Genomic DNA, 19,560 nt, shown 5'->3' with positions numbered 1-19,560 from the left:
CAGTAAAAAATATAGGTCTCACTCTGTGCTCTGATACATGAAACATCCCCACTGGAAGGGACAACTCTCCCAGAGCAACCAAAAGCCTTATGTCTAGTTAACACAGTTGGAAAGTAGGAGACGTGGATTCAGATAAATTTTCCGAATCAGGTAAAAAATAAATAAGATGTTTAAGCGAGAATGTACTGCATTCCTGACGAGAAGGCTATTGTACTGTCTGGCGCAACCCATATCACATCAGGCCAGCCAATGAAACAGTGTCTAGCTTGAATCCTGCTGCTACTTAAGCACAAGAGAGGGCTTGAAGCAAATCAGAAGTGCAAACACTAGATACTCTTGGCCATTATTGTTGGACTTCACAGACATTTGGCACCTCAAGCAACTTTTTTTACAATCTCAGTATCAACTGCCAATTAATTAAAATAGCAATTAATTATTAATTAATTTTAGAAACTTAGATTTTAGAAACTTATATTCTAAAGTTTTTCTTTCTTTTTTAAAATGTTTGAATTTGATGACCTTTATACTTAAAGTCATGGGACATCCTGTCAAACTCTTCTAGGCTGATTTCAGGTTTAACCTCTGTACTTTATTCCAAGTCACAGTATTTACAGATCATCACATTTGACACACTCGCACTGCCAGCCCCTTCTGTACTCCAAAACACGTCCCGATAAAAGTATATAATTTTAAAACAGCAGCATCTTTACATTCTCTTTAGAGTCATGAAGTGTCTGAGTCTGAAATTTTTCAGATGTGCCTTTACTGTTCCTCATCTCCTGTAATAAAGGCCCAGGCATTATTCTAACCAAGATCACTCAGCCTTTATTTTCTGCAGGTTGGATTTCAGGAACCACTTTTTCTTATGCTGATAACATGTCAATTTTACAGTGAAAGTACACGTTTTGAGAGGTGTCTCTCCTTCAGTGCCTTTCAACAAAAGCAAATTCTCATAATTTCCTGAAAGAGCATGAGAGATCCCTTCTGCACCAAGGAGATGTGAGATGGCCACGAAACTCTAGTGACACACTGGATTGACCAAAGAATTGTGATAATACATACAAGATTGCACCCTTTGGCTACACACTATTTTCCTAAGCTAAAACAGACACTGTCCCAAGCGCTTATTATCCTTATTAATTACATAATGAATATTTGAGTGGCATGCCACAAGCCACTGACATCAGTGAAAAAGGCCTTCCATGATGATTGCAGGCTTCAGAGGAAGCCTCTGGAGAATACCTATCTCTGTGATCAGCTACATCCAAAGAGCTGGAACCATGAAGCTGAAAGAAATTGGGATGAAGCTCTTGTCTAATCTTGTCTAATCTGTGGCAAATCTTGTCTAATCTGTGGCAAACACTCATTGTCATCAGCTATCAGCATCTCCTCACGGCTTGCTACTATCAGAGCAAGGTATGAAATTCACATGTTCCTAAATCCCAGAGGCTGAAGGAGTTCCTCTGGGGATCAAAAGACTTAAGAAGCATTGAAAATTATGATTCTTTCAGATCCAATTATAGTAAGTACACAGTTACTAAACATATATACTACACAGTCATTAAAAATGGAGCTACAATTCTTTTTTCATTTGCTAGATCTGCACTTTGCATCCAAGCTTGAGAGGAATCAATGGCAGTAAAATGTACTGCCTTTATTTAACAGAGCTGTATATTAGTGGGCACTCAATGATTTTATTTTTTTTTTTTTTGCAGAAGCCTCAAATGTATATTTTAATAGGTAACACTGTCTAAAATACTATAATCATATTTCAGAAGATTGTAACACAATTAAAAAAAAAAATAGACGCCATGCCAGTCAGCAGATCCTATTTTAAACCAGCTGAAAATAACTATAAAGTACTAGAGATTAATGTTTACCTAGATTATTCTAATGTTCTCAAAAAAGTTGGTGTGGACTTACTAAAATCACCTGAATGTAGCTTGTATGTTAACACCCCAAAATACCCAGAGTGCATGAGAACTGACAAGCATTCTTTACACTTTCCTAATCCCTGCAATTGCTGATATGAAGGGAAAGGAGAAACAGAGGTATGGACTTTGAGACACAGCACTAATCAGACTGGCTGCTGAGATGCCTTCTTTTATTCTTAACATATTTTGTTTAGCAGGACAACCCATGGGATGACCACAGATAATAAGCTTCTTGCTAAACAGGAGAAACAATGAGTTCCTGGTTTAACCCAACAGAGATTATTTATATTAATACTTAAACAAGTAACCCCTGAATGAGTTAAAAATATGGACAGTTATGGGGGCAATTTTTTTATTTATTTATTTTTTTAATCCCACTTCAACATGATACAGACTTGTCAGTTATTATTCTGTTATCCAGTTAATAATAAAAATGGTCTTACATTAAGGCTGTATAATGTGCCTGCAAGAAGTGTACTGAAGGACGCAAAAGTACCATGGCTGAGTCTCCAAGCTACTTTACAGATAGCAGTGTTTCCCAGAATCTCCTCTAAAGCACACTCCCAGAGTACTCCCAGAGCTTGGATTAAGCAGCCTCCAATTCGTCTTTTATGGTTGCTAGGACAAAAGAATTCCCGTCTGGCTGTCCGTGGGACTTTCAGAACCTGTTCAAGCTTCTATATGTGGACAGGTGTATATATATGGGACAAGATTTTCCTTTAATATTAAATTAACAGTTTTGTACAGGCAGAAAATACAAAATGATTGTCTTGGCTACACAAAACAGCATTATTATTTTTTTTAAAATGATGGTAACATGAGTTTAATTAGAATCAGTGAAGTCCCAATTTCTTAATGTACATATTCTCCTAAGCAGATACTTTGGCTTTCTGAGAATGCAGACAGCATTTACTACAGAATATTATCTTAAAACATTTAGTTAATTTAAAATTAGCCTTTTATGCAGTAGCAAACAAGATTATCTGTTCATTTTTCTTATGGTCAACTGAACACAAAATTCCTGGCAACAAGAATATAGAATTCTCTAACTTCTTTAACACCCCACAGACTGAAAGGAATTATTCAGGATGCGACCATTCCCTTATCTCAAACAACAGGCATTTATATTTCTCCCTCTCATCTTTATTTAATTATTAAATTTTCCAGGAGGAAAACTGTTGTTCAGAAACTATATGAGGCAATGCAGTACCAAGTTCACATTTAAAGAACTAGTATAAAGAAGTTAATGGTTTGGTACTCAATTAACACTGGGGACACTAATAAAGATAGTCAGTGAAATACAATGGCATACCCTCAGGATGACAGGGTTTTTATCAACACAGCACTTAATGTAAGGCTCAAACTTCTGCTTTTTCTCATTTATATACTCTATACTACTGTTGCTCCTCAACTTCTCATGCAAAGGGACTTTTCCTTTGATTCATTGTGGAAAAATATTAGTGACTTCAAATAATGAGAATGAAAAGGCATCCAGAGCAGCTGTCAGATTGTCAGTGAGGAAATATCTAGAACATTAGGCTGATCTACTCAGGGCAGGTATTGTCCCTCCAGCCCACATCTAAATTCTCAAAGACAAATAGACTATCCTTTCTCCTCCTGCTCTCTGGTGTTCTGCTGAAAGTCTTGCACACTAGAGGGAACGGAAAGGGATGACATTAATCACTCCCAATCTTTTCACAGAAGTGGTCTGAAGAATCTGTTATTTCAGGACAACTAAAAATGGATGCAAGAAAGAAAAATCAGGGAATGTGTAGGAAGATAATTACCTCTCCTGGATGAGAGAATTAGTGCCGAGCAATGGAGACCAACAAAGAGATGAAGCATTCCTAATGACAGGGCAGTCTTTCAGTTATTCATTTTTTTTCTGCCATTCAAGTATTTACGGGATCAGGAAGATGTCATTTTTGAAATTAAAACAAAAAACATGATAAATACAAATTAGTAACTCTGGGAAACTACATTCACATGAAAGATCCCAAATGCAAGAAATCTTTGTACACTTCGATGAAAAACAGTGTGTCAAAATAAACCAACAGAGCATTTAGAAGTCATCTTTCCAGCTGGAATATATTTTCTGTATAAACCTCTCCATTCAAGTCAAATCAGTGTTAGAAATTACAGGACCTGTAAAACAGCACAGTATTTGGACTTGAAGATGTGGATTTGTTCCATCACTGGATGATCAAGTTGGATCATACTTCCCTGTTATTTCACCCTTGTGTACCTTTAGCACTTACGCAAATGGAAAGGTTACCTCTTCTGCAAAGTAGTACAAGTTCTCCAATACACTTTCAGTGTCACTGCTCTGAGAGCCATGATGAACATACAATAGACATGTATATTTTATAGCATACGTGAGTTTTTAACCAATAATTATTGAACTACATGTTAGAACATAATGATAGTCAGTGGTCCACTGCACTGAATTTGTATTACAATCAATTCTAATAGCCATATCATTACAAGATTACCAGATACATAACAAAGTTTGTATAAAACTAAGCAGACTGAACATGGGGCATCCACATTTTTTCCTGCACAAGTTGCAGATCATGACTTTTGATGCAGGATTTCTACTGGTTCAACAAGAAATGCATGCACAGGACCACATATGAATGTACTGACAGGCAAATTAATGTAATTTGGTCTGATGCAAGTAAATTCAATCTCTGACGGCAGCTACACAATTTACTAAAATGTTTCGTGTCCTTTGAGGTGCACAATAATCCCAAGCAAGAGAGAGATTGATTTCTATTTTTTTCACAGGGTTAACTGCTCTAATTATTAAATAGCTCTCAACATATGGCACGGAATCATGGAATTTAAATCAAGAGTTATTTGCTACAAAGTAATCATATAAATGGTTCCCAAATAGAAAAATAGAAAAAACATTTCCAGAAGGTCAGCAGAATCATACTATCCTAACGTAAAGACAATTTCATAAAAATAGTGCTCACGTATTTTGCATTAAAAAGCAAACTGCTATTAGGATGACAGTGGTAAATAAAAATTCCTTCAGCTTGTGATTTATTTAATTCATGTATTAACCTGAAAAAAAAACAGATATTAAAATGTGTTTAAAGATTACCCTTGACATATTCAAGTACCCTAATTCTTATAATCAGAATTTATTAGACTTTTGACAATATTAATTCAAAATCTTCTACCAATATTTTAATTTAGCAAGCTGCCAAATTATAGAGAAACACAAAACTTTATCTGATATACCTTCTATAGCTGTTTTTGAGACAGATGACTCATCGTTGAAAAACATTTACGTAGGAAATTATGCACATCCTCTAATGGTAAAACTGATTTTTTTATTCCACTTCCAAGTTTCCAGTGGGTATTTGAAAAAAAAAAAATCATTCAGCTGTCTTAATCTGCCAGATTTTAAAAGCAGCCAATTGCCATTTTATCTCTCTACTTCAAGAAATATTGCAAAAAACAAAGCAAATGCAGTCTTAATGTACAGGCAATTAAAATGTCCTGCATGATCCTTGTTGAAGACATAACTTTCTCTCTACATGCTACTAATTCTAGAAATTGAATACACTAGTTTGTGCACTGAAAAGATTATTAAAAATGGTCATGAAATTGTGACTCTCAAGAAAACAGAAGCATAATGTGTAGACAGGAATATTGCCAGAAGCAACAGATCTATCACAGACCACTAAATAATACCAACAAAAATGTACCAGCACAAAAGGAAGGCCATACAATCTGTGGGTAGAGAAGGATCTTTATTTTCTATTTAGTGAGGAAGCTGCCTTTGCGTCATTCTCAACCTCCTCAATCAGGTTTCATTAGATATGAAATCTTTCAGGATATGGATGTAAGCAACTATATCTGGTAGGAGGCTAAGGCAAGTATGAGTTTCACACCACAATAATACCCAAAATTAGACAACTGCTTCTGTACAGCACATGAGGCCTGGATCTGGGTAAAACTGTATTTAGATGGAGTGAAATAAATTGATGGAATTTTGATAAAGAAGAGAGTTAGGTATTTTCTAGAAGAATGCATGAAATGGAGTCCTGGGACTGTGAGGTAGATATACTCCTAGTTTGATATTCAGAAGGATAGAGGGGCAAATATGAAGAAAAAAATACATAGAGAGAGAGATAAAGAAGAAAAAAGGCAGATCTCCCTCAGGAAAACACTTGAGAAAGGCAAAGTTTAGCATGTTCCTCGGTGTTCCCTGAGGAAGTGCCAGGCTTCAGAATGCACAGACAGCACTGTAAAACTTTTCAGTTCCCCATACGCTGCCTACCTAATGATGACAAAGTATACTAGGAATGTCCGATGAAATACAGTACCTCTCCTCAGAGATACTTTTTCCCATATTTAACAGTCTTCAGGACTCTACGTTATGGTGATGGTGGGAAAAAGATAGCTATAGTCATTTTTAGACTATTAGTCAAGTCCCAGTTTCTGCTGAATGTTCAGTAATTCAAGACAAAGACCATAAGAAGGATATATTCTCTGCATTTCTCCAGACCTTTTCTGTTTAATCCAAATCTTCTACTCTGAATAATAAACTCAGAAGCTGTACAACCCTGTGCATCCTACTGTCCATAGGCAGTTTCAGCGCTTGATCAACACATATATTTTTATTCAGCTGTCTTCCAGAACTGATGTTCTAAAATTCATTTTTTCACAGTTGCCAATTAAGATGGAAAACTTCAGCCATTATTTCAATATCTTGCTGTCTTCAAGTCATTGAATCTTAGAATAATTCACTTTAGAAAGGACCTCTGTAAGGTCCAAGGCAGACCCAAATCTGAAGACAGACCAGGTTGTACAGGTCATATTTTGTCTTTTTTTTTAATCTGTGTCTCTAAAGATGGGAGATTCTAACACTTCTCTGAGAAACCATCACCTCTGTGACTGTGTTGAAAATCACTACCATTGGCCTAATAGTTATGACCTAAAGCTAAAGAGAAAAGAAGTCACATTTCTTCTCTCTTTTATTATGGCTTGTAAAAAAATAATATTGTTACATTGTTTTCAACCACAATCAGGCCTAGTATGGAGAAGAATCCTGTTACATTATGAAGAATATAAACAGGTAGTAAGAGGTGGGTCTCATGGCAGCTTTTTCTGAGGTGCTAAAATACAGGAAATATAATTAAATATGTATTTGCCATTAGACGCTGCAAGAACTAAGCTTTAAAAAAAAAATACTTTTTCTATGCAAAGAAGCTGAAGAAGTTCCGATGTCTATTTAAGTTGCCATTGAAAATAAAATGTCGACTTTTGCTAATTAATTGTCTTGAAAGAGATAGTTATGCACAACTGTTTGCTTAAAGATTGGTCACTGTTGCATGACCAAAACCATAAACAAAACAGTGATGTCGACTCATACACTGTATGATGTTATCTACCATTTTTTCTTAAATTCAGCATACTCGTAAGGTCCATTTTGCCAACTCTCTGAAGGGCAGAGTTACTCCAAATATTGTCAGTGTCCTACATACGCTCTGTGCATTTTTATTTTTAGATCAATGCTTTTATTAGCTGCTGGTTCTTCACCAAAACTTTTAAACCTTTAGGTGTTTATACAGTTGAATAAGAGATCTCAACAGCTTCCTTCTTACATTCTTCAGTTGGCACTCTTTTGGTATACATTATTAAATAAAAGATTTGACATGTAACTTTCTGTATGTCTACTACACAAAGAATATACAAAATGGAATACTCCAAGGCTACATCATACCAATAAGCATTCCTGATACTTCCTGATACTGTTTGTAAGTACACCTGTCAGTGTAAGCCAGAATACTATTAATTTTGTGTTATGAAATGGGTCTTTAATTGTAAGCAATATATACATTGATTTCTACATTTTAAATTCACTCTATGCTTGGATAAAATCCACTGATAAAATCCATGAAATTCACTAAAATCCAGTAAATATATCCTGGATGAATTTCTAATATACTTAAATATTTCTGAAAATGTTTCCAAGTTAGTTAATTAAACAATACTTATGCTTCTAATTCAAGTACATACATGGTATCATTTCATAAGAGTAATAAGAATTTTGGAACAACAGAAATGCAATCCTTTGGTCCTTGTCTATCAAAACCAGTCTACCTGAGTGAAAAATAAATCTGTATTTCAGATAGCAAACTGATTTCAAGATTCATTTAACATGGTAAAAGGTCTTACAGGGAAGCAACCAACAATAGAACACTTCAGAGACCAGCAAGGCCACTGGATTGCAACAGTTTCTCAATAACTTAGTATTCTCGGTATGTATTACTAACATATTGGGGAAAAAAAAAAAAAAAGGTAATGTTTGTCTTAGCCCATCAAAACTGTCTGAAAAACTAAACAATCCTGTCAGTCTGATTTACAATGAGCTACAATGAGCCCCACAGAAATTTGAAGATACTGCAGTATCTTCTTCCACATCTTAATATCCTTAATAAAGTCTTGGTTTCATCAGCAGTATTTCTAGTATTATAAGCAAATGCTGATATTTTGCCAGGAAAAAGTAAATAAAAAAGATATAGAATATACATGTTCAGTGAACTGGGAGATCTTTTCAGACAAGTTCCTTTTATAGGCGTATAAACTTTACAGCAAAATAGCCAGATTTTTGGTAAACATTGTGAAGCATAACATTTTGTCACTTTGCACTGTGCAACACTTTCCATAATTGCAATACTTTTCACAGTTGTAACGATTTTATTTTCACATCTTCACTGTTGTTTTATTCACAGACTTTCACCTTGAAAAAAAAAGCTCCTCAGCCAGTAACCTATTCTGTAACATTTTCACTGGTTTGTTCTTCAGTGGCACAAGAGTTTCTGAGGGTTTTTATCCCTCCAGTCCCATACTGATTTATTCCCTAGATGATGATGATGATGATTATTATTATTACTACTACTATTATTATTATTATTATCAGCAAGTCTAACATAAATTAATCTGAGTTTCTCACTGACTCCTCTGAATGAACTATTAGGACCTAATTAACATTATGTTAATAACTAACAATAACTAACATTATGGCCAGACTCCATGTGAACCTTAAAGAAAAACATACAGTATTTACTCCTTCGCATCCCAGTATAACTACATACATAGTGGGCTTTCAGAAAATGCAGCTACTGCTCTGAACTACTCTGCACTACATACAGGGAGAGGCACTACCTTCTCCAAAAGATGAAACTGAAGCAAAGAAGCACTAAGGTAGCAACCAGACTGAGCAAGGGAACAGACTGAGCACATGTTCCTTTAGAAACAGTAGTGAAACTTTCCTTTAAAAACAGTAGTGATAGCTTCCCTAGAGTGTTCTGCAACAAAAAGAGTCCAAGGGCCTTCTTTTAAGGTGCTCTGAGTGTGTATCAAGCACAACGAGGCTACCAAGAACCTCTGAAGTTTTGAATTCTTGGCTGAAGGACTGCTAAAACAGCTACTGATGTTTCTGAAGCTGATTAAAAACTCTCTGAATCACAGTGACATATAAATATACTGCCCTAAACTTAGCATATTCCAGATTATCAGCACATGATGATGGCCTTGCTTCCTGGCAACCATATCTCTGATACATACATATCTGAATGCATATAGCTCTCCTGATATTGAAAATGAAGTTCTCTGAAAAAAAAAAAAAAGTTTCTTCCTTTTTAGCTCATATTACTGAGCACATTATACAACTTTTAATCAGTCTGATTCTCTACACTACTACACCAATTCAAGGCAACAATATATCCACCACTGCAAAGATGGATGATCAAGCCCTTAAATGCTCACTGTTCACCATCTCTGATAACAATAATCAGCAATAATTCTCAGATCTCTTTAGTTTTCCTGTTCAATTTATTTCTAAAATGTTGTGAAAAAAAATATTTCTGTATGTTTCTAACAAAATGCAACAGAGATTCTTGTATAAATCGATCAAAATATCTGAAAGTCACCTTGCAGTGGAGTTGGATCCTTCAAAATGGGACCTCCAATGGTGTGTACCTACTGTCTTATCTTCTTCAGTTCTTTGAATAACCAACATTTATCTCCAATGCCATTCCTGAAGTTGGTGAGATTGATCACAGTTTGTGGAAAGATTCTCAAGAGGTATAAATTTGTGTAGCTATTTTCAATGTCAACACGTTAATTGAAAATTTAGCATCTAGACTATGAAGCCCAGTCCTCTGTCTTTTCTTCCTACTTCCCACTACTTTTTTTCAACGTTTAAATTTTGTTTTTTCTAATTAGCTCTTGTATTTGATCATATTTTATAAATCTGGGAGAGTAAAATTAACAGGAATTCTACAGATGCTGCAAAAAAGCAATTTCAAACATGAGAAAGGAATGCAGGCTAACTAGCTTATAGAGATAGTAAGCCTATTGAAGTACCCAACATATTATCAAAATCCTAGCACCGTCTCCATCACTTCTCCTTTACTTCTCATTTCTGTATTTAAAAAGAAGCTACCATTTAAATAAAAAAGTATGCTATTGCTAAGATACCTAATACAAACAAGTATCAAAATATTACAAGAAGGGATTACCTTATTCTATGGCTCAGTTTCTTTTAATCATGGCTGTCCATAGGGCAGAGGAAAGCAGACAGAACATACATAATTTAATTAGTTCCCGGTTTGAATGTAGCTGTATCTCAGCTTCAACATTCTGTTGTCTCACTGTTTAAAAATCTAAAGTCTCTTTTGCTCCCTTGCTCACTTTTAGTGCGCATTGCTTGTAGATTGCTTTTTCTACATGATAATAAAAATCAAAGGATTTACGAAAAAGTTCTATCCAAGCATCTTACAAACATTGCAGCAAATAAATAGAAGAAAATACTTTCATGCTTTTGAAGAGTATCATAAACAATGGAACTCTTTATGGCTTGTCATTTGCACGGCTGTGTTTCTTCCAAAATAGTGCTAATGTCATATTTGTTTTGAATAGGAATCTGTTTTGAAACAGACGTTGGAATTTATTTTGATTACTAAACAGAAATTGCATGTGAAGTTCAGGTAAAATAGTTCATGTCAAAAATGTGAGGGTAGTCAAGACAGTTCCAGCTACAATCCAGTGTTTAGCATAATATGAGTGCAGAGAAAATTTTATCTCCCTTTGAATATCCTTATGCATATCCATTTCAACGTAGTATGTCTGAGCATTATTTAAGTGCTATGAGATGTCTCTGACTTCAGGGGACAGTGCAGTGTTTTCCTTTCCCTACCCACATCCATTCTGCAAGCTTCTGCATCGCTATAGTGATCATACATCATTCAAGGATCCCAGATGCTAGGAAGACTTTCCAATAGCCAAAACCTGTTTTATGAGAGCACTGCATCAACAGTAAACGTTAAAACTTCCCTAACAGTGCATACAAAATAATTTAGTTCTCCAGTGTATCTTTGTATCAGTAAAGCACCAAGTTACCCACTGAAAACACTCACGCAAAGTCTCACAGTAAAATCCATTATAAATCTATCCCTAAAATCTAGAACAAATTCTCAAGCAATTACTTCGTTGAATTTATATACAGCCTCTGAAAAAGCCTTTACATTTCCATTTTCCTGGTCAATAATTAGCTAAAATAACCAATGTTAAGCTAGCACTTTTCATTTTTAATAACATCTGTGACCTGAGTAATTCTTCACAATGAATTTAATTTTGCTATAAGACATCTCTAAAAATGTCTTTCACAACAGGTGAAAGTGAGCTGGTGAACAACTCTTGTTTTCAGAAAAGATTTTAAAAGAATCTATCTCAGACCCTGGACTGTTGTGGTGTACCACACGTTAGGCCAGATTGTGATCTCAGTCATAGCAGCCTAGGAGGATAATGCAAGCTGCTATGCCAAAGTAAATGCTCTGCTAGTTTCAATTGAATTATTTCAGAATCATATAAATGTAACTGGAACAGAATTGAACCTAAGGATATTAAATTAATGACATGCAGCATGGTCAAAGTGCTGTAGTCTATGCAAAAGCACTTTTAGAAACTATCAGGACTCACTAAGCACATAGTGTCTTTAAAAAAGGAAAACAGAATAATAATTTCCATTTTCCTCTTTAGAGTACAGGTTAACAAAGAAAAGGGAATAAATTGCTACAAAATTTCTGAAATAGAAATCTCCATAATTATTAAGCATTATCTAAAACAGCGTTGTTTGGCGTATTTTGTATCATAGATTATCACGACTGAATTTTACAAGTATTCTTTTAAACTACCAGAATCTGTCCATCCACAACTGAAGGACTCTTGCAGATTAACATTAATGCATCATGAATCATCACGGTTTAATATGCGTGACATAGTTTCATTTCACACATGTTCTGCATGGGTTGATTGCCATGTATGCCAATACCAAACAGATGTTAATTCTTTGATTTTTATGCTCCCAAAGTATATTTTAATTACCTAGAAGGCCTGGCAAAGAAAAAGAGGAAGATATTTTGAAGTAGATTTAATGGAAAATATAAAATAAATATATGTTAGTAAATTTGTTTTCAACATTCATGTTATAAACAATATAAAATTTAATATTCAAAAGAACACATGATATGCAAAGGAACTGCAGACTGCTCTCATTAAATAGCACATCCTTTTTCTGTAAACAGGAAAAGAACTTACCATTATTTTTCTAATAAAAACCATGATTACAAGCCCTGCAAATTAAACTCAAGCTTGTAATATGAAATGTTTCTGCAAGTTACCTGCAAAGCACTGTATGTTCATATTATGTCTAAGTTCTTAAAATCAAGTATTTTGCAGAGAAACTGAATCTCCATGTAAAATATCATTATATGGATTCTCACATCTACAATGCTTTAAATCTCATTTTATGGATGATGTAAATAAAAAAGTCCTTAATATAAACTATTTCACAAATCTCAAGTGTATCAGAGGACAGAACTGAAAAAATGAAGATATTTCAGATTAAGACTAATGTAAAACGAGAAAGCTGTTGCCAGCCAGTGCTAGCTCCCACTTTATGCTGCGTCAGATGCAAGTCAAGATTCTCCAGAACTAGAACAGCAGCAGAGCCACAGGTCAGGATGGAGGAGTGTTTGTTAAAGCTGTGAGCTTTAACTAACTCCTAATTTGATCAAATGGAGTTTCTTGGGGTAATTTCCATGGAGGTCAGAGCAGATCTTTAGCTTTGATCCTGATCTTACTGAAATCAACAGGAGCAACAACAGCTCCCAGGAATTTTGCACTAGAATTAGCTTTAGTAAGCTGAAACAGTCTCCAGGCTGAAAACTACCATTACCAAAACTGTTATGAATAATAATAATAATAGTGTTATTATCAATGCATAAATATTTGTTACTCAGTATAAATAACACATAAATAATAACAGTAGGCAAAGCATTGTCAAAAAGAAGGCATCGTGCCCCTCCCCATACCACACAGATCATTCTGCACAATACTTGCAACACCAAACAAATTATTTAAATTCCTTGCTTACATACTTACATGAGCTGGCATACAGCTTGAAAAAGATAATGTGAACTGACATTTTGGAAAAAAAAATGACAGCCATGGCACAAATGCAGGGATTTCTGTCCTCTAGTATTCTCTCTCCCCACCACCACCACCCTGTTTTTTTTAAATGACCAAAGGTACCCAGGAACAAATTCTATTCATGAGTCAAACCCTAATTTTCAAGGAAGTAAAAAATACAACATTCCCATTGGATTTACCGGGCCAAGGAATGAATCTAAAATGTGAATTTTACATACCATACAACACACTTGTGCATATTTCTGAAAACATACACTTGTCACAGTGCAGGCAATCAAGCCTGTGTTCCTAGCTCAAAAAAAAAAAAAAAAAAAAATCCTGACTGGAATAACAGATTTAGATGTTATTTTTGTTCTCATCCCATTTTACTATGTTAAATCTCCAGATTTTTTTCTCTTTACTTAAGATAAATGTGTGAAAGTGCCTCCTTTCCATTCATAGATGTTATCTTCCTCAAACTTCAAATGATTCAACTGTGTGAATATAGAGTTATAAATAATTTATAAAAATACATATCAGTTGTTAGGGAAAAAAAAAAAAAAAAAGAATATCACCGCATAAAATCTGTACAGTAAAACTGGCTTTTTAAAATCAATCTTTAATTGTTTTTTTTTTACCTCCTAATCCAGGTCTAAGACGATTATCATAACCATCCAGAAGTCTGTCTAGAATTCTTGTAAAGATGGTGATGTTATTCTTAGCTTCGTCTTCCAGGGAGTCAGCCAGCACTGATCTAAATGGACATTTTACATTTTAGAAAGTGCTAGATATGTTTTTATGTACACTCAACATGCAGTTTTTGCCGGCTGGCCTTGAATATTTACCTTTTTGCCTTCTAACACGAAGAGTGCAATTAAGAGTCTACAAATACACAATTTATGTGTAACATGGTCAGAAACATAATAGTCTATGGCGTATCACTTAAAATTTCCTGGTAGTGATTCTCCAGTACCCTCTACTTCTATCCAATATTACATCACAGTGAGGTTGCACTAACACATTTGGCTGTCCAGGTACAAAACGTGAAAGAGCTTCCCAGGTCCCAGTGGCATGTCACTCCCAGACTGATAACCTGAGCTCCCACACACAAAACCGTCTCCTTCCAGCTCCATCCTATCAGTCCGCACCTAAGTGCACTCTCTCTCTGGATAAATCCTGTGGATATGCCTCCACCCAATGGTCATGTTAAGTACATGACCAGAAGAACTAACATGAGGGAAAACTCCAGCAATCATGCTCAGGGAGTCCTCTGATGTCAGTATTTGGTGGGTGGGAACAACGATGCTGACTAGCAAGCTGCAGGATAGCTGCGTATAGCCTTCCTGTTTTTAAAATGATGTTTTGTTATAAAAAGCACTATCTGAGGTTCCACTAGATGCAAACAAACCTTATAAAAGTTAGATAGAAAAAAGCATATATGTAGTGTCAAGAAGAATCTATAGGTCATCAATTGCTTCAAACTTTCCCAACAAAGCAAGAGATGTTCCAGTATTTATGGGTCACATATTTGTGGAATAGACTAGGGGCTGGAGCATGAACCTGCTGCCCAGACAGCCGTGGTTAGGAACAGTCCTCACAGACCTGGACACCCAAACCAAAGGTTTTGCATACTAGGAAAACCCTGCCTTGCAGAAACCCTTACAAATGCAAATGTTACTGTACCAACAATTTTAAGTACCATGCATGTGAAATGCACGAGCTCATCTATTGTACCTACTTAATACCAGAGCATTAGGTATTAAAGAAGCAAAGCATCATTTGCTACATGCACTATTATTTATAGCTTTTTTAGCCATCTACATGTTTAATCTGAAATTTTGAGTAGTTATCATCCCTAGATAAACTACTGTTCAAGGCATTCTGAATGACTAATTACAGCATAATAACGAACATGTTTTCTTCCTACTCTAAACCAGAAGTTGGTTTAGGTGACATTTTCTTTCAAGCAAGATATAAAATGATTAAAGACATGGCTTTTTGTTGGTCCCCAATTCAACAGCATGGAGGAAGTATTTACATGTAAATCATTGCAGTCTGTGCTTTCCATTACACAAACCACATAATCAACCCAAATCAGATAACTTATAAAACAAATACCAAAATATCATGTGTGATATTACTGATGTGTGAGTTTATTCTTAATTACTGGATGATTCACATTTTATTTTTTTAATGTATTTCTGTGCTTTAAGTATCTGCCATTTTTAAGCTTCTTTTTCAGATATAACAGTTTTTTTGAAGTCAGGATACCATGAAAAAAACTAGATCATACAATTGTATCAAATTAGGGTTTAATCCTGCAAACTTTACTCAGGCATGAACTCCTTAATTACGCATGTAGCCCCTTTGACGTCAGTGCGATTACTCACTTGAGTAGGGTTTGCAGGATCTGGCCCACTGTGACTCAACTAATACTGCACCACTGTTAGGTATAAAGTGAAATAGGAAATATAGTTTCAGGAAACATTTTGTTCACTAGGAAATAGACAAAGATGAATGTAGACATTTTAAATCATCTGAAACTTGCATTATTTAGCTTATGACCAGTACCATATTAGGACAAGACCTACTGCAGTGAGAACCACAGCAAGTAAACCAAAGTTACAAACTACAATTTAGGGATGTTTAGGGACCGTGGGAAACACAAAACTAATTGTATGATTAAAATTACTTTCTCTTACATTGTCACTTTAGAAATGGGGAACTTCAAACAAAATAAAAAAGTTGATTAATAAATAAAGCTATTGTTTTATTATATGCGATTGTGAAGTTGTATGCTATCTCCACCTAGAGGTGTAAAGCTTAAGTATCATTCTAAATTCTGTTATGTTGACCAAAAAAGAGACCAAAAAAAAAAAGACATGCCCATATTTAAAAAAAAAAAAAAAGCCAACATTATTTTAGACTATGATTTGCTATTTGACCACAATAATCTATTTCTACATCTTAACTGTTCTGTATGGTACAGAATCACTGTGATAGGGTAACTCCGATATATCTTTAAGAATCAGATTTTACAATACAGCATTTAAAATTTAGTTCTTCTTTGACACAATGAAATAAAGCATCAATTCACAAACTGTTTAAGGACAAGTCGTTAACGTTTATATGATCCCCGGACTGCCTTCTCCCACGGCATTTGCTCTGGAAACTATGTAATACTGCATTCGAACAGCTAAGAGAGATTTTTATTACATTACTATACACTCCACTTCTATAACCTCTCACACAAGCTTACCCTTAGAAGATCATAACATATATGTTTGCACCGGACGACACAATTAAACATCCCCTCACCTTGTTGGTAGCCACACCAATAAAACGAGAAGAACCAACTGCATCTTGGAGAGTGCCAGCTTCCTCTTCATCACCGCTCTTTGCAAAACCTAACGGTGCAAGAAAAACACAAACCCACTCTCAGCCACAGTCAGGCTCCGCCAGGCAGCGGTTTCAACTTAACCCGAGGAAAAAAATATGTCACTTCGGTGGAGAAGGGAAACCGCCGGGTTATTTCTGCAGCACTTTTCACTACTAGCAACTTATTGTATCTCCATCTTTCCCAGCGATCCTGCTCTGTGCAAAGAGGCAACGTATGACCAAAAGTGGCATGTGAGCAGACGCATCAGATGCTTTCCTTTTCCGTAAGCTGAAAGCCCCAAGACGAAAAAAAAAAAAAAAAAAAGACGCATGTATAAAAAGACCGGGGTTTAACCATTCCTCGCCTCTCTACGGCACACCGCAGCCGAGGGAGGGGGGCCACGGGGGTGTCACGGGGCTCGGCCAGGGGACCGCGGTCGAGCCGCCCCCAGCCGAGCGCCCACCGCCGGGGGGGGCAGCCCCCGTTAGCGGCCACGCAGCGACCGTTAGTGGCCATAGGGCTACCCGCGGCCGGCGGCGACCCCCAGGGACCCTACCTGGGAGCAGCCGGGGTGGGAAGGGGGGGCTTCAGATGGGGAGGGTGAGGGAACGGGGCCCCCCCGGCCCCGGTGCCGGCGCGGGGGCAGGGAAGATGCAAGTCACCCTGCCGAAACGGCCGCTCCTGACAGGGGGGCTGCGGTGGCCTCGCGTCCGCAACGGAACGCCGCCACCCCAAAATAAATAAATAAATAAACGACAAACAGCGCTTTGGGTGGCCCTCCTCGGCCTTTCGGTCGCCGCTTGTTGAGCGCGCCGTGGGTACGGCCTGCGGTGTGGTGCGGGCAAGTGGCCGCCCCCCGGCCCCCTCTCATCGCCATTCCCTTCCCCGCCCGTTGGCACAGCCTAATTGAGATGCGGAAAGAAAAGTCTGTCATTGCAAGTGAGCGGAGGGTGCAGGCAGCCAAGACAACGAAACGAGCCTGGCTTTTTCTTTCCGCTTTTTTTTTTTTTTTTTTTTAATTTAGTTTCTGTTGTGTTGTCTTTTCAGTCGCGCTGCCCTCCTTGGTAATGTGCGGTCCTCCTTCAGTAGTAGCTGGCCCTATGCTAGGATCCCTTCCCATGAATTTTAGGCTTTCCAGTGCAAGTGGATGAGGACAGTCTTGACAAAGATAAGGGTTTATATTTAGTGTGCCCTCATTTTGCGTTGTTAACTTGAAAACAGCACCAGCAATAAAATTGCGTTATTTTTTTTTAAGCCAATGTCTATCTCCTTTCCTTTCGAACCATTAGTTGCAGAAAACAGTTCTCACTTACCCTCTTAACATCGCTGGCCTACCTGTCTGTTGCATTTAGAGTGAAGGCTTTTTGCTTGCTTCTGAATCATGACCAGTTCCCGAATGAACATGTGAAATTGCGTGCACAGACATGGTGTGTGGGGGGAGGAGCAAAAGGAAGAATTGCTACTTTTTTTCAGTTATCTATAGAATCAACTGCAAAAACCTGGGGATTCCTTTTCCTACTCTCTGCTGTTTTCCCTCAGTTTCTTGCTTCCAAATTGTTGCTGGTTGCAACCAGAGGTCCTCCTGTTTTCCTTCTCCTCCAGTGGCTGAGCGACTCCACAGCAGAGCCTGAGACAAAAGAAAAGTGCTTGGGCTGTCAGGTTGTTCCGTTTCTTCCAGCTCTGAGCTTTTTTCATAACCTGCAGCAAGAATGGGACAAGAGAGGGAACAAGCTCTTTTTCTTTGATATTAAATAACCAGTAAAATGACAATGGTAAGGACATGAATGCAAAAACTGCAATCTGAAGATCATTCATTCAGCAGCCTTCTCACCCTGGGCCTAAGATCCCACAGCCTCATCTCCCCTGATGTGAAAATGCCCTCTGCTCGCATTTCCTCATTGTCTGACCAGGTATCTGATCACCTCTGCGGTCAATCTCAAGCTTTCTTTGGATCTGCCTGTAAGTCCTCACATCTTAGGAGAAAGAACAGAAAAACCTGGCTGTAAATGATTCTGCAGAATTAAGAGCTGATACTGAAGGAAACATCAACCCTTGCAGTAAAGAAAACTAGCTTGAATTACTTATCCTAAGACAGGGTGACTTCACAAATATCAATAAGCAGAAAGAAAACATCATCAAAAGTAAAGACCCTTTCTGATTAGTTTGAAATTTGTTACATAATAAAAGCAGAATCTTTTTTTCCCCACAGGTATTCATGGCATTCCTTCCCAAAAGTCATTTCAATTAACCATAATACAAAATTGGATTCTGGTTTTTGTATGTGATTTGCATCAAAAAATAGAAAAACACATTTATTAAGGAAAGCAGTCACAGTGGCTTCTTGTTGCTATGATAGCATATTGTCATTCTTCAAAAGCCACACGGGGCAAGGTATGTATTTATAACGAGATAGTGCTCAAAGCCTTCCCCCAGAAATATGTGCTGGGTTTTAGGCTCTGATTACACTTATTTACTGGTGATATTCCTAGAGATTTAACCATAGTTTTATAAATTGAAGTCACACTTCAGATAAAGCACATACCTTAAAAGAATTAGAAACTTGAAAATAACTCCTTATTCCTATTCTCAGACAATTTGGACAGAGCTATGGGGCATCTCAAGTTGCAGTGAAGCTGAGTGCAGGGGCAGGTTACTGAGGCAGTACATGAGATATCAGAGGCAATATAATTACTACCAGAGAGAAGGATCTTTATGATAGACCCACACACTTATAACCCACGATGCTGATGAACT

General features: G+C 36.8%; 1 protein-coding gene across 4 annotated transcripts in view; it reads right to left on the bottom strand.

Annotated features, from left to right (window-relative positions):
- Positions 1-18,225, bottom strand: part of GABRA2 (gamma-aminobutyric acid type A receptor subunit alpha2) — a 58,190-nt gene extending 39,965 nt beyond the window's left edge. The window contains exons 1-3 of one of the 4 annotated variants that reach the window (XM_080590059.1): positions 18,142-18,225; positions 16,746-16,834; positions 14,066-14,181 (exon numbers count right to left, since the gene is read on the bottom strand). In XM_080590059.1, coding sequence (XP_080446185.1) covers positions 14,066-14,181; positions 16,746-16,834; positions 18,142-18,210 — 274 coding nt within the window. In that variant the 5' untranslated portion in view covers positions 18,211-18,225. Of the gene's footprint in view, positions 1-14,065; positions 14,182-16,745; positions 16,835-17,362; positions 18,004-18,119 lie in introns of those variants that run through there. The other 3 variants (XM_080590062.1, XM_080590061.1, XM_080590060.1) reach the window with 3 other exon arrangements.
- Between the last annotated feature and the right edge of the window lie 1,335 nt (positions 18,226-19,560).

This window comes from Anser brachyrhynchus (genome assembly GCF_964034855.1).
Source record: "Anser brachyrhynchus genome assembly, chromosome: 4".
NCBI classification, from domain to species: Eukaryota; Metazoa; Chordata; class Aves; order Anseriformes; family Anatidae; genus Anser; species Anser brachyrhynchus.
Note: the sequence above shows the minus strand (reverse complement) of the source record. Positions and strands in the feature narration are given on the sequence as shown.